Below are 13,993 nucleotides of genomic sequence, written 5' to 3'. Positions count from 1 at the left end.
AGCTTGCTTTCATCACCTTTCCTTGTTTTTATCACTGAAGCGGAATACTCTCTTGGAAGAGAAGATCGTCCTAGGATACACACCTACTGAATGTTTTTTCTTTTCTTTTTTTGAAGATAATATGTGATATCAAGACACTTTCAAAAAGGGCAATGCTCTTGGTTGGATCAAGGATATGTTAAAGCCCTTTGCTAAAAGGGATTCTCTTTTTTTCTTTATATATTGGTGTTTGGACACAGTAAGTATGTTCAACGTCCCTTGGAAAATCTATCTCTGCATTTTGGTTTTGAGAATGATTGAAGGAGATCGACAGATTGTTGCAGGTAAAACAGAACTCTTCCTTCTTCGTATTCTTGTTTTAAAGGTTTTACCCATGACAGTGTGTAGAAATAAAAATATGCCTTGGCATTAGTTAGAACAAAGAGAAGTAGAACAATACAGAAAAATGTTGTGCCAAATCTGTGCTGTGGTATGAGTGTTAACATGGAGAGCTTGCAGTGATTTCCAGGAAACATTACGGTATGTTTGTGCCGTGTTAACGGAGTGGAATGAAGCTACAGGATGCTAGTTTTTTCAGCTTTTATGTATGGGCACTGAAGATGTGTCAGTTTTAGTAGAGACTGGTATTTTGAAGTAGTGACCTTGTTCAACGTTCCCTTCTTCCTCTGACATACCATCTGACAGTGGTCTTCTGTTCTGGAGCTGACTGGCAGCATACCGTCAAAATAACCATTTTCCTCGTGTTTCAGTCATCAAAGTCAAAGGTGCTACTGATTCGGATGATGCAGAATGAGGTTGTAACCTATAAAATGAAAAATGCTATAGATGTATTACTGTTCTTTCTGTAATGAATGAATTCATTGTGATTCTTTAGTTATGTTTTGGGGAAGGGGAGAAAAAAGTGGAATTAGCTAACTTCAAATCATATACCTGTGGAGGACAGAGAATTACACTGTCAGGCTAAACCTGAATAGACACGTTCTTTCTTTTGCTGTGAGGTTTCATTTGCAGTGATGTGGACAAAATATTGTAAGAGGAAGTTAAAAAGCTATAAGCTAAAGCTGATAAGCTTTTTCTTTTTCCCCTTCCCTCGCTCCCTTCAAGTGGGGACCCATCTGGTGGTGATAGAAGGGGTACTTGCTAGGTGTTGATTCAGGTAGCTTACTGAAAGCAAGAGATATGAAAATCAAACATTTTTGGCAGAAAGGTTGTATGGACTAAGAGGAATTGTCAGTTGATTATTTTTGTGGTCCTGCAAGCTGTCAACCACATCTGTTTATTTGCCTATGTAGTCCCATTGGTGTAAAGGAGCTAAATCGCAGCAGTTCAGCTTGAAACATTCAGCATTTACAGAGTTAGGGCTTTGGGTTATGTTAACATTTGATAGGATGCTGTGAAGAGCTTAAGGTTGTTTTAAATATTACTATTTTCATACAGACAGGTTTTGGGGAAGAGCAAATGGATTGTTAACAGAAGAAAGCACAGTTGTGTCCTTCAGAGATCAAAACAAAGGCTTTAAGGTACATTAAGATACATATAAATGTGTCATTATCTCATCTAAGAATTTTTTGCGTGGTTTTAATTTTACAGTAGAAGCTTATTCAACTGCAGAAGAAGCACAGGCTGAAGATGCTTTTCCAGCCCCTCAACTCGGTGGCACACAGTTAGCAAACCCTTCTCAGTCTCCTGAATCGAAAAAATCTGATGGCATCTCGGAGCCTGAAAAGGTCACCAGCCATGTGCTGCTTCGAAGGAAGCGATCCATTCTGTTTCCCGGAGTTAAGATCTGCCCTGATGAATCTGTTGAGCAGGCTATTGCCAACCATCTGAAATACTTCAGGCTCAGAGGTAAGTGAGCACGAATGATGCAGTCAGTGTGCCTTTTGTGGGTAATTGATAAAGAATAGCTATTTAAAAAGAAATTAATACATAAAGCTTTTAAAGGCAGGAATAGGAATGGCACAATAGGAAATATGTTGTTAGACAAGAAATTTTTCTGTGATAACCTTCCTCATGGCAAATTAATCTGAGCTAAAAAGTTGGTATTAACTGAGCTAGGCACATTCATCCTTTCTCATAGAACAATTTGGTCAGAAAAATAGGCATTATGCACAGGTTTACTAAGCAGCAGATCTAGTTTTTATTTAGTATTCTTAAAGCTGTAGCAGAATTCACAGAGGGATCTTCCAGAAAAGAGCCAATCTCTTCATATTAGGCTGTGACACTACTGAAAGAGGTGAAGCCTTTCTTTTAAGAGGCGTAAATCAGCACGGAAGAGTCTTCTCTGAAAATCTAAAATAGTCTCAGTAGTAGCTTCTTTCTGTGATGAGATATTTTGGCAGCGTGTTGTATTTTAATACTTCTGTCTGTGAAATGGTTGGAATAGAAAGCTAAGGTTGTCCAGCAGCTTTTCTTTCTGGTATTTGTGCCTCTCCTTACTCTACCATCCAAACACTTCATGGCATCTTACTGCATTTCCACATAATCTATTAGAGAAACAAGAAAGAGCTGCTACCACCTACAGCTGCTATCAAGTAGAAGAAAACATGTTTAGAGACATGTTTAATGGGACTTTTGATTGCATACACAAGCAAGTCCCACTGGTAACTGCAGCAATACACTTAGGCCTTACCTTAAAATAATACAGTTAAGTCACTATAATTCCCTTTACAGCATGTTTGTCCAGAATAAGAATGCCTTTTTGTATTTCTATTTAAAGCTTATTAAAATGTAATCAAAAACCTTTACAATTAAAAATTTACATTTTTATTTAAAGTTTATGTGGCTTAGGAAAGTATTTTAGACTAAATTTACAAAAAGAAGCAAGAAGGCCATACTGGCTTCTGTCCACTTGGTAGTTATGCTTGTATCATTGCACTAATATAAGTGGTAAAACTGTCCTGCATAAACTGAACAGCAGTCTCCTGCATCACTTTGACGAATAATTCTACCTTAAATAACTTACCTAAGGCCTTGCAAAGCTTGAGACAAGGTGGGTATTGAGCCTGTAATCCCTCAAGTCCCAGACATCCACCATGGATGCTGGATCAGCCTTTCTGTTTGCTCACTAGGTTAATACCTTTCTCTCAACAGTCACAAGATGAAGGCATTTCTCTCACTGCTGGAGTGTGGGAGCCCCTTTTTCAGTCTCATTTTTTCCGCAATAGTTGCGGTAATGCTGCTGCCCCCTCAGCAGAAATTCCTCCTTCCTAATAAAGTTCTTGAGGACTGTATGTATCACAGAGTACCGGTGTACAGGGATGTAAAGAAATGGTTTTGAGCAAAAGGAGGCTGATTTCCACAGCTCAAATACATTTGCTCTCCAGCCGTATCAATGATGCTGTGCTCCTCTGATCGTGTAGAGGCCACTCTTAAAATTCAGCTTACAAAGTGACGGTTGGGCTAACTGGTCGCCTATCAGGGTAAGTCCATATGGAGACCTCTTTTGGAAACTATTTCTTTTTGCGCTGTACCATGACTACCTCCCTTCTATAGCCACTCTCTAGTGATTTGTTTTACCTTGGTCTAGTTAACTCTCACTCCAGCCGCAATATGTGCATCTAGGAAACTTGCTACATAAGCGTTACTTCAGGTACCCTTTCAGAAGTCTCCCTTGCTTCTCAAAGCCCCACAAGGGTATTTTAATGAGGATTCTGCTTTTTTTGGAGGGCCCATTTCCAAAGCCTGTTGGAGTTGGTGGGTTTGGCTTCACATGAGTCTGGATCATGTACTCTATGTTGCTGCTTCCTTCAGAGCAGTGAAAAACAGGACCTGGAGTTGCTGAACGTATATGTAAAAGTAAATTTAAAGAATACGTTTAGAGAAAAAAGTGGAATTATATAGGATCAGAGCCTTATTCAAATATTAAATTGTGCCCAGCTTCAGACAGGTATGTTAAAGATCACACAGACAGTTTGACAGGCTTTGCCAACTTTTTGTTTACATCCAACCAGTAACATGCGACTGCTCTTTGTTCTGCTCCAAATGAATCCATGTTATGTGCTTTTAACTGCAGTCACCCCTCTTATCTACAATAAGGGTAATGTGGGCCAATACAGCATAAGCAAAAATGTCAGTGATAATTTACAGATTTTTATTCTTTTTTATCTTGCAAATCATATTCGGAACTAGAGGTCCGTCTACCCGAATCCATCTGCTTCCCTACTGGATTCTTCTAGTCTCTGCACTCCACAAGGACTTCTTAAGCAGAGGTGGTATGTCCACCCTTAGCATGTTAAATTTTTTAAAAAGATTACTGGAAGAAGCAGAGATGACTTTAAATAACAGCAGGTAGAGCAAGGTCCAGTTCAAGCAGCCTACCTTCTTCATTCTGTTGGCAGCTCTGTGCTGCATCAAGAGTATTTGCTATGGTTCACTTAATTGCAGCCTGAGTAAATGCATCTGTGGTTAGCGAGAGCTGATAATGCAGTTACTTTCATTCACAGTAAAGCTCTTCCTCAAGCGTTGTTGAATTGTGTACCTGCTTTTTCTTGAAACCACGTTTTACTAGCTAACCAGAGCAGTGATAAAATAGTAAGATGAGCTCACTTATCTGTGCACTGTCAACAAAATATTTCTAAGAGTGTTGTCACTGTCTGGCTTTTAGAAGTCAACTAGTATCAGAGATTAGAAAAATAACTGACCCTGCGAGAGAATAAATATGGTAGTACACAAAAAATTTGGATTCATAAGATAGCTTTCATTTTTAGTATGGATTTTAAGAATCTTCTTCTGTATCTGTTAAAGGAAGGAATGACTTTGATAGCCTACACCTGGTTATCCAGGTTACATTTGTTCTATCTGTGTCTACCCTAGAAGGATCCAGACAGGACTATAATTATCTGTCTGTGGCTCCTAGCTTTATATTTACTTTTGCTAGCTTGCTAACACCTCTGTTAGTGGTGGAGATTGACTGATACGCATTTCTAACATAGGCTTTGAGCCAAGTGCTCACATCCCAGAGTTCTACACTTTTTTTTTTCTTTTTTTTTTTTTTTTAAGGCAAAATTCTCCTGAAAACAGTCACGTTCATGACATGTACTGCTTGGCAGACCTGCAAATCCAGAGATCTGTTATTCAAATGGATAATCCTAAGAGATAGAAAAAAATTACAGTGAATCATAAACAATTTAAAAGGGCAGCAGAATACAAGGATACAGAGAAACATCAGTATTCTCTAAAGTAGCAGTAGCAACATTTGAAGTCTATTTAATGGTATGGCAGCTCATTGGTGACTGTGATTATTGTAGTAGATGGAAGTACCAGCCAAGAGTAGGGATGTTTTTGCAGTTGTTTCTCTTTCATCTGCTGTCTAGAAGACAGATTTCTTCAGTCCTGACTTATTCCTACAGTTGATCACTTTGCAGAACAGAGAGAATTTTATATTAAGCAATAGGCATTATTTTCTGTCTCTTCTGGACCGAATCTGGGATTATGATTATCTCTAGTCTTCAGTACTCCTTGCATCTTTTGTAACTATATATGGAAATTAATTCTGTTAGCTGGTTTTGTATCTTACTACAGAGAGAGGGAACGAGCAAGAGAGGCAGCACATAAAGATGGAAATCAGTCACAGATAGTTGTAGATCGAATACTCAAAGCCTGTGGACTGGGTCTTATAGACTGTTTTAATATGTCCTTTTAAAATGGTAGCAAAACTGCTGTTGTTGCTGGAGATTTCGTATGAATCTAGTGCTAGTTTGTAGCTGGGCTTTTTTGATGAGCACAGAGTCGGTGTGTCTAGTGGGTAGCTGTAGGTTTCACAAAACAGAGTTTGTGAAATTTTAGTGAAAGTGTGAATTTCACATAGTGAGTGCATGGTATAAGGTAATGTTATTTTTGAATAATGTTTTGTACTACACACAGGGAGTTGATAGCCCAAGCTTCTGCTAAATAAAAATTATTTTGTGGATTGACCGGTCACCTTGGGTTGACAGGTCAATATATCTGTCCACTTCCTTTGGCATAAAATGCTGGTAGATGGTTGAAGATCGTGGAAGTTGAGCTAGCCAGTAAAATGGAAACAAGGTAAGGCTTGCAAGATAGCATGGAGAAAGGCACTGTTGTCCCTTTTCTGCTTCTGTTAACCAGGTAAACCAAAGGATGCTGGATTTTCACACTGTGAGGAAGGGACAAAGAGGACCTCTTCACTTTGGTCCTTTGAAAAGAACAGAAGGTGTTTCTCAGGAATGAGGTTTTACATGGGATAATAACTCCTAGATGTGGTAATCGCAGGCACAGGGCTGAGCTGTTCAAGCCGGAATCCAGATTTTCTCCCTATTTCTTGGGCTGGTTCACATCAGTTAAGTGAAGTGTTAGAAATAATGATGTTATTTATGTAGTATAGATGGACAAAGTTAAGAGTGAAGATTCAATTTGATGCTGAAACCCTGAATGCTACAAGTTTTTTTCGAATGCTGCTGAATAATGATGAAAGCAAACCGTCACAAATCACAGAAAGCACTTGGCTAAACAAACGTATAGTACCTAAATCCAAACGTCTGGCTGAGTGAGCCTCTTCTCCTTGTTTTCCCCTTCTCCCCTGGCATGGTTTGTCCAGTTCGTACACAGCCAATAAATTCTGAAGTTTATTGACAGAGACTCTAGCTCCGTCTTCCTCTACACCGCGACTATTAGATGTCAGCATATGCTTCCGAAAAGCTTGATTTTTCTCATTAAAAGCCCTCCTTCCTAGTCACCGAAGCACGGCGAGAGGGAGCAGTTTGTGCGCTGGAGCCGAGCGGGTTGCCGTTGAAGGAGGCCTTTTCTCGCCGGCGTTAGCTAGCGCGAGTTGGGCTGCTGTGGTGGTGCTGGAAGGCCGCCGTGCCGCAGCCCACAGCCCGCACGCAGCAGCCTTGCAGCGGCGGTGGAGGCGATCCCCGATCCCCGCGGGCGCTGACCAAGTCCGTGGAGGGAGGATCCGTCCGGCGGGCGCCTCGCGCTCTCCCTGTTGCCTTCGCCAAAGCCCGGCACGGTCGAGCTGCGCAGTGGGGGCGGGAAGGGTGGGAGGACTCGGCCCCATGTCACCTCGGCGCGGGAGGTTCTGCCCGCCGCGGCGCTACCCGCGGGGTGAAGGAGCCCTAATGGGATTTGACGGGGGATTAAGCTGTGGCGTGGCCCGCTCGCACACGTGGCCGGCCTGCTGCGAGGGGCGCCGGCCGTGCCCCCTCCCGCTCGCTGCCCAAGGCCCCGAGCGAGCAGGCGCTGGGCGGCGAGCGGCTGAGCATCGCTCCTTTGAGAGACGGATGTGGTGAAGCCGGAGCCGGAGAGGCGCCGCGGACAGTCCAGCTGCACCAGAGGCAGCTGTAGGGTCACGTTTCTTGTGGATGAAACATTATCCCCCCCGCCTTTTTTCCCCCCCTCCTGTGCCCTGCTATTAAGAGCTGCAATGATCATATCCCCTCTCGCAGGGAGCTTTTTGTTTCTTTTAATCTCTCTCTCTCTCTTTTTTTTTTTGTTTTTTGTTTTACCTCTTCAGAGGAAAGTTGCAAAGTAGCTGAGAGCTCAGTTAACCCTAAAATAAGAGTTGTTATCCCAGCTGTAGGATGGAGGAAGTCGTTTTCTGGAGGAGCTTTACCTTTCTGCCCACGCGCGACTTGCAGGCTCTTAGCTCACTGCCTTAAAAGGCTGATCTCGATTTTACGATGCTGCTAATCGGCGTTGTTTGCTGGGGATTAGAGGCCTGTACTGTGAGCAGCTTCCTCTGGTTTTGTTTAATAGTTTGGATACGTCAACACACCGTAGCGTATCGAACGGGCAGCTTCAGTCCTAATTCTGAATTGCTGGGCTCCCGTCAATTTATTCTAAGCTCTGATAGTGTTTCCTCCCCCCTCCCCTTCCCACTAAAATTTTCTTTTATTTTCTGTTCTGAAGGGGTTGCCATTTTAAATATTAGTTGAATATTGCTCCAGTCAGAGAATATAGGTAGTGTATGTGGCAGAGATACTGTGGAGCTGCTGGATGGTCAGAAAGGAAGGATGGAGAATTATTTGTATACTATAAAATACAGCTATTTACTGAAGCTTCCCTTCAAGTCATGTTAAACTCTATTTACAATTTTATGGCTCCAAGTTTTGTCTACATAGGCTTAACATGCCTGGAACCTATTTATGAAAAATACCTTTTTCTTCTGCGGGAGTTTTGAAGAATTTGTTGGCAAGAGCGCTTTGAAAACCCTCCCTAACCAGTAGGTGCTGTGACCCCCCGACAGCAATAGGCTCCACCTTGAAGTCAAGAGACGGTCGCTCGCGTTTTTTACGAAACGGAGCGCAAGGCGAGGGTGGTGCCCGCGCGTTGCCCTGCGCGGCCGCATGACCCGTGCCCTGCTCAGAACGGGGCTCCCTTTCGGATGTGCCCGAAGGAAGGGGGGAGCCCGAAGCGTGTTTCTTTCCGTGTGTCAGTTGTGCTTTGAGCCACGGTGGAAACCGTGCTGGTTTTGTGCTTGGAGTGGCGGCTCTTGTGTAAGCATAAAGTGCTGAGGTGGTGTATGGGGAAGACTGCGACAAAGTTATTCCTTTTCTTAGCCAGCCTGTGGGTTTGCGCCTAGAAACCATGTGATTGAGCACATCTGGGGACAGCTGTTGGGTCGAGTCCCTGCAGTCTGGATTTGTGGTCCTGCAAAGCAATCCCCTGCTTTACCTGCTGGCCAGTTGGCCCAACCAGGACACCGGCAGGGCGAGCTGGGTATGAAGGTTGCAGGATGACTGTGTCCCCCAAGCAGCAGCTAGGGATGCAGTTTCCTGGGCCAGGCTAACAGCAGCGTTTACATGGCAGTCGTGGCATGTGTTTGGCCATGACCGTTCAGGAAGCAGAAATACTGGTCAACTTTTTGGGCCAATCTTTTGTTTCTGAATATGGAAGTGATTTGCATCATGTTTGCTAACTTGTGTAGAAACAGCCAGGTGTAACAGAGAGTAGGAAGGACCGAACGTGACTCCTTGTGCACATCCCTTTTTCTTCTTCCACAGAAGATATGACCCTGTCCTGACAGCTTAGGTTTGATTAATGGGATCGGAGCCCACAGATGGTACAAAGCCTTTGGGACTGTAGTTCAGTGGGGTGTCTAATCCCAAATGAATGGGTGCCCAGCAAATCCCTAATCTGTCGGCAGGTGACTGGGGCAACTGTTCATGCAGCAGCAGCTTGTATTCAGGCAAGACGCTGTCCCATCACATTCATTTTAAAAAGGAGATTAAACTTAATTAAGAGCATTAAGGAAAACTGCCTTGATTATTACTGCCAAATACTACTTGCAGCTGGAAAGCCAATCCTTTGTCTGTTGCCATTTGAAAACTATAGAGCCGCTGCTACCAATTTGCAAGCCCTTGTTGTAGCTTAGACTCTCACTTGTAGCCCCTGAGGACTCATCCCAGCCACAGACAGATTTCCAGATAGCTGCTGTACAATGTTGCACCTGGACTGAAGGGTCCATTAGTCATAACGCAGGATACAAATACTATCCAAAGAAATCAGAGAAAGTTATATTCTCTATTTTAGGCTTCTAGACTTGAAATTATACTTCAGTCCTTCCTCAGACACCTAGCTCTTACCAGTGGGATGGTAAAGGAGATGCTCATAGCAGCAAACTGGAAGACGTGGTCCCTGCCTCAGAGCCTGCTTCCTCAGTTGCTGAGGAAGGAATTACAGGTGGTCATGGGGGGAAGGTGAGAGAGTGCATGGATATTTGTATATTTGCTGTATATTTCTAGTTGTTTTTATGAACTTATATTATTTTTAATTCTGGTGAAGGTGGATAAGCAAAACTGATCAGGAGCATCTCCAATACTCCTTACCAAGTTATTGTACTTTACAGATAAGTTTAGCCACCTGGAAGCTGAAGGAAATATATATAGTTAATTATGCAGATTTTGAGCACTGTATATTTAACTTCAGTCACACACGTCAAATGAGGCACAAGGCTAATTTCCTTGCAGAAAAGCTGTCAGGAGCGTGGTGTGAAAATAACAAATATCTATAGAGAGATCTACAGTGAAGAAATGGTTTCAGCTGCTCTGATAGACTAAAATGTGGGGTGGAGGAGAGAGCTCTTTCTTCGTGCTGCCAATCAGTATACCAGAATCAGAAGAGTGTTAAACGTGTACCTGAAATAGTTTCTTAAGGTTGTTACTTATAAAGTGTTTGCATTTAAGGAAAATGTCCATCTCCTGGTAGAAGGAAGAGACAATTTCATGCATCATCTGTGTATTAAATTTCACACAAGTATATGAGATTTTGGAATTCAGAATACACGGCACAAAGAGAAATAGCACCAATAAGGTTGGTTTTGGCAATCTTGAGCATATTTTTAAGATAACTGAAGAAAACAACTTTCTTAGAGATTTAAAGTCAATCCCTTGTAGGGTTTTGCTTACAATGTTAAGACTTTCTCTGAAAGCAAAGCCTTTCTCTGCCAAGCTGTCTATAGCTAGTGAAATCAGATTTGGCTGAAAAGGAGGTTTGTCTGCAACTACTCTAGGCTGGCACCTGCTGCCAGTGATTTTTAAAGTTGTTCTCCTTTTAAAGTTGGTCTCTTCCAGGAGACAAGGAAAATCCCATAAATCTTCCTTTCTTCCAGTTATCCTGGGTCACAGAGGGGTTGTTGCATGGGCATTATGTGACCAACTGCTCTGATTGGCAAAGAGCATACGCAGGAGAAGGAGATTAGAGCAGCTGAAGTACAAGATAATTTAGCCCTCAATTCACAGACCTTCTGTCCAGTCACAGATGTCTGGTCCTTTAACAGTCCAACTACACAATAGGGTTAGACATTGATTTATTTCTTAGCATGTTATGTTGTTGTGTCATTATCTTGCCTTGTTTTTTTAAAAATGATTAATAAAATTATAATTTCTGAAACGTATTTAAATTCCATGTGAAGCTGAATCCCAAGAAATTGCATTACTGATTGAGGTTGTAAAAGTTTGTTCAGTGCAGCTATCATTCTTACAAATTGAATGCTGGCTCTCCTTTCCCCAAAGACGTTTGTCCTACCATTTTGGTTTTCTGAATTTTCTAAAAATTGGACCCACTGATCAAGGACAGGTTCACTCAGTTAAAGTACTGCTGTTCTCTGTTATGAGGAAGCAAGTGCTCCTCTCTTGCTCTCTTTTTTTTTTTCTTTAATGAGGAAATTAATTACATCAATAAAAATTTCAGGGAAGTAGTATGAGTGGAGAAGATCCACCAGATTTTCTTTCTTAGTCCATTTAATGTCCTACACATTTGCATTTAGATACATATAGTCATTGTATTCTGTACATTAATGCATTGAAAAGCGAACAGTGTTTCGACTACACTATCCTGATTAACTCTGCCACAGCAGCACTGTTGCTGTACTAACACCAGGCCTCTCTTGTTCCTGCAGTGTGTCAGGAAACGGTCTGGGAAGTCTTCAAGACATTCTGGGATAGACTACCGGAGCGTGAAGAATATCAGACCTGGATGAGCCTGTGCGAGGAAGGAACAGTGAGTCCTCTTGAAATAGGCACCAACTTCAGTCAATCAGAAGAGCACCGGAGTCTGATTGTGAAGGTAGGTGCAGCACCCAGACAGTGTTTTCTCATGAACAAGGGCCCAACCTCCCGCAGCAATATTTAGTTTGTTGTGTGCAGGCAGTGAAGTCTGGGAATTTTTAAGTGTGCACATGGGATGAATTCCAGCTCATTTTGAGACCAGAGGCTCTCAAAGCAAAGTTGTAAGTAATCCCATGGAAGGAAACACAGTTATGATGAAGACAGTGTTGTCTTTAATAGGTATGTTGCTCTCAAATAAAGGCAGCCTGACATGAGGCAGGCTGCGATGTGTTGCCCTCTGCCGTGTGTGACAGACTCCCTGTGGCAACCTGTGCATGGAGGGTTCTTCAGCTCAAATGACTCTTCGGAGCAGGAGCTTCTGTGCTGTGTTTCTGCCTCTGCCAAGGATGTATGGCAGAAGTACCTACTCGATGCTTTACACTGCCATATAGGTTTGCCATGTCTGCACACTGTAGCCTTACTGAAATGAACGGAGCTTTAAATGTAAAAGACTCTGTCTTATCAAGACAATTGGTGACTTTCTCAGCACAAGGAGTTGTAGAACTTAGAACTAGAGTGTGAATCTGAGGGGGAAAATGAATTGCTGAAGACCTGGACGTGATCTCTTATTTCAGTTGAAAAAATCTTGTTTTAACTTAATTTGGCACATTTAAAGTATAATAGATCTTTCTTCAGTGCAAAACAATTTTCTGTGGTAAAAGACTTTTAACATGTCTGGTGGCATATGCATCTTACTTAAAATTAGTTTCTGTATTTTTGCAAGCTGTGGCTGCAGTTTCATGAAACTTGTGAGAAATCTTAAATATATAATCCCATAGAACCAGTAAAGTTCTGCTAATATGGGACCTTATATCAATGTCTACAAGTATGTGAAGGGAGGGTGCCAAGGGGACAGAGACAAACTCTTTTCAGTTGTCCCATGTGACAGGACAAGAGGCAATGGGCAGAAATTGAAGTACAGGAAGTTCCACCTGAATATGAGGACGAATTTCTTCCCCGTGAGAGTGATGGAGCACTGGCAGAGGTTGCCCAGAGAGGTTGTGGAGTCTCCTTCTCTGGAGATCTTCAAGGCCCGCCTAGATGCAACCCTGTCTAACACGCTCTAGGTGACCCTGCTTGAACAGGGAGGTTGGACTAGATGATCTCCAGAGGTCCCTTCCAACCTTACTGATTCTGTGATTCTATAGGATGGATGTGCTGATATTTTTCCTCTCTGCCTTTTTATGGATTCCTATGCTAGCAGTATGCACTGAGGATGCTAGTATGAACTGTTGCAGATAATGGAGAGAGGGTTTTTTTTTTTTCTGAGCTTGCATGTTAGTCTTCACAGGTGAATGCTAGCCAGAGTCTGCTTCTATGATCTCATGGTACTGTTGCCAAAAGCCAGAGACAAACAAAATCCACATGGACTTTTTATGTACACAGTGAATGTGTCATTGACTTAGGTAAAATTTTGGTGGTGAGGTGGTATATAGTAGGAGTTCATTGTTTTGCAATTTATTAAACAAAATCTGGATGATTCTGAGATGTAGAATGGTACATGTAAGTTCCCACTCCTGCTTCACATTTTGAGTATATTCCTTTAACATTACAGTGGAATCAGATAAAGTGCTCTATATTTGATGATTTATTCAGATGAACTATATATAATTTAGGTTTCCAGGTTTCCTTTTTTTTTTTTTTTTTTTTTTTCTCTCTGTAGCTAGATATTTTCCCTTCAGCTCTGTAATATTCCAGGAGAAGACTGTTAATCCTGTTTACTTTCAGCACAACTGGTAAAAGATGACAACTGTATCAGCTCATTTGATGGCAGACCAGTCTGCTTTTAGAGTGCTTTGACTGATGTCACCAATGTGTGAATGTCAGATGTCTGTCAAATGCCTTTTATAAACTTGGATTTGATTTAAATTTGAACCAAAAAATGATGGTGAGAACACCCTATCACTTCCATGGTCAGCCAGCTTCAAAAGGTCTAGCGGTGTATTTTTTAATACGTAGCATGGATTCAATTGCTCTTTCTCACGTGTTCACATGTACAAGATGGTCTTCAAATTGCGGAACCTCTTTAAAGCAGCTCTGTGAGTTAAGTCCGACCAGATGCAGGTATCATGATTCTGCTTTTAGGCACATTGTGAGTTGCTTGCTCATGTCTAATTTGATGGTGTGCGTTGAGGCCCAGCTAGGTCTGCGGGACTGAGCATGTTTTCTAAAGCAGCATGTACTGATCTATTGCTCTTGCTGCTTTCACCAGCTACATTGACCAAGTTGCATGGCTCAGCATTTGTTTTACTTGTGTTTTTTTTTTTCTCCTCTTATTACAACATTTCCATTCATTTCCTCAGGGTCAGCCGCTATCATTTGTTTTTCAGTTCCTTAGGCTTGATTCCACAAAGTGCCGAGCATTTCTCACCTAACAGTGAAGACGGCCATCATTTCACAGCATGCGCAGTACCCTGAAGGAG

The 13,993-nt window shown here is 42.1% G+C and overlaps 1 protein-coding gene across 1 annotated transcript in view; it reads left to right on the top strand.

Moving 5' to 3' along the window:
• The first annotated feature begins 244 nt into the window (after positions 1-244).
• Positions 245-13,993, top strand: part of IMPG2 (interphotoreceptor matrix proteoglycan 2) — a 52,641-nt gene continuing 38,892 nt past the window's right edge. The window contains exons 1-3 of the mRNA XM_062572284.1: positions 245-323; positions 1,591-1,848; positions 11,363-11,529. Coding sequence (XP_062428268.1) covers positions 245-323; positions 1,591-1,848; positions 11,363-11,529 — 504 coding nt within the window. The remainder of the gene's footprint in view (positions 324-1,590; positions 1,849-11,362; positions 11,530-13,993) is intronic.

The sequence above is a fragment of the Rhea pennata genome, chromosome 1 (assembly GCF_028389875.1).
Source record: "Rhea pennata isolate bPtePen1 chromosome 1, bPtePen1.pri, whole genome shotgun sequence".
Classification (NCBI taxonomy): domain Eukaryota; kingdom Metazoa; phylum Chordata; class Aves; order Rheiformes; family Rheidae; genus Rhea; species Rhea pennata.
This window is presented reverse-complemented; position numbering and strand designations above follow the sequence as displayed.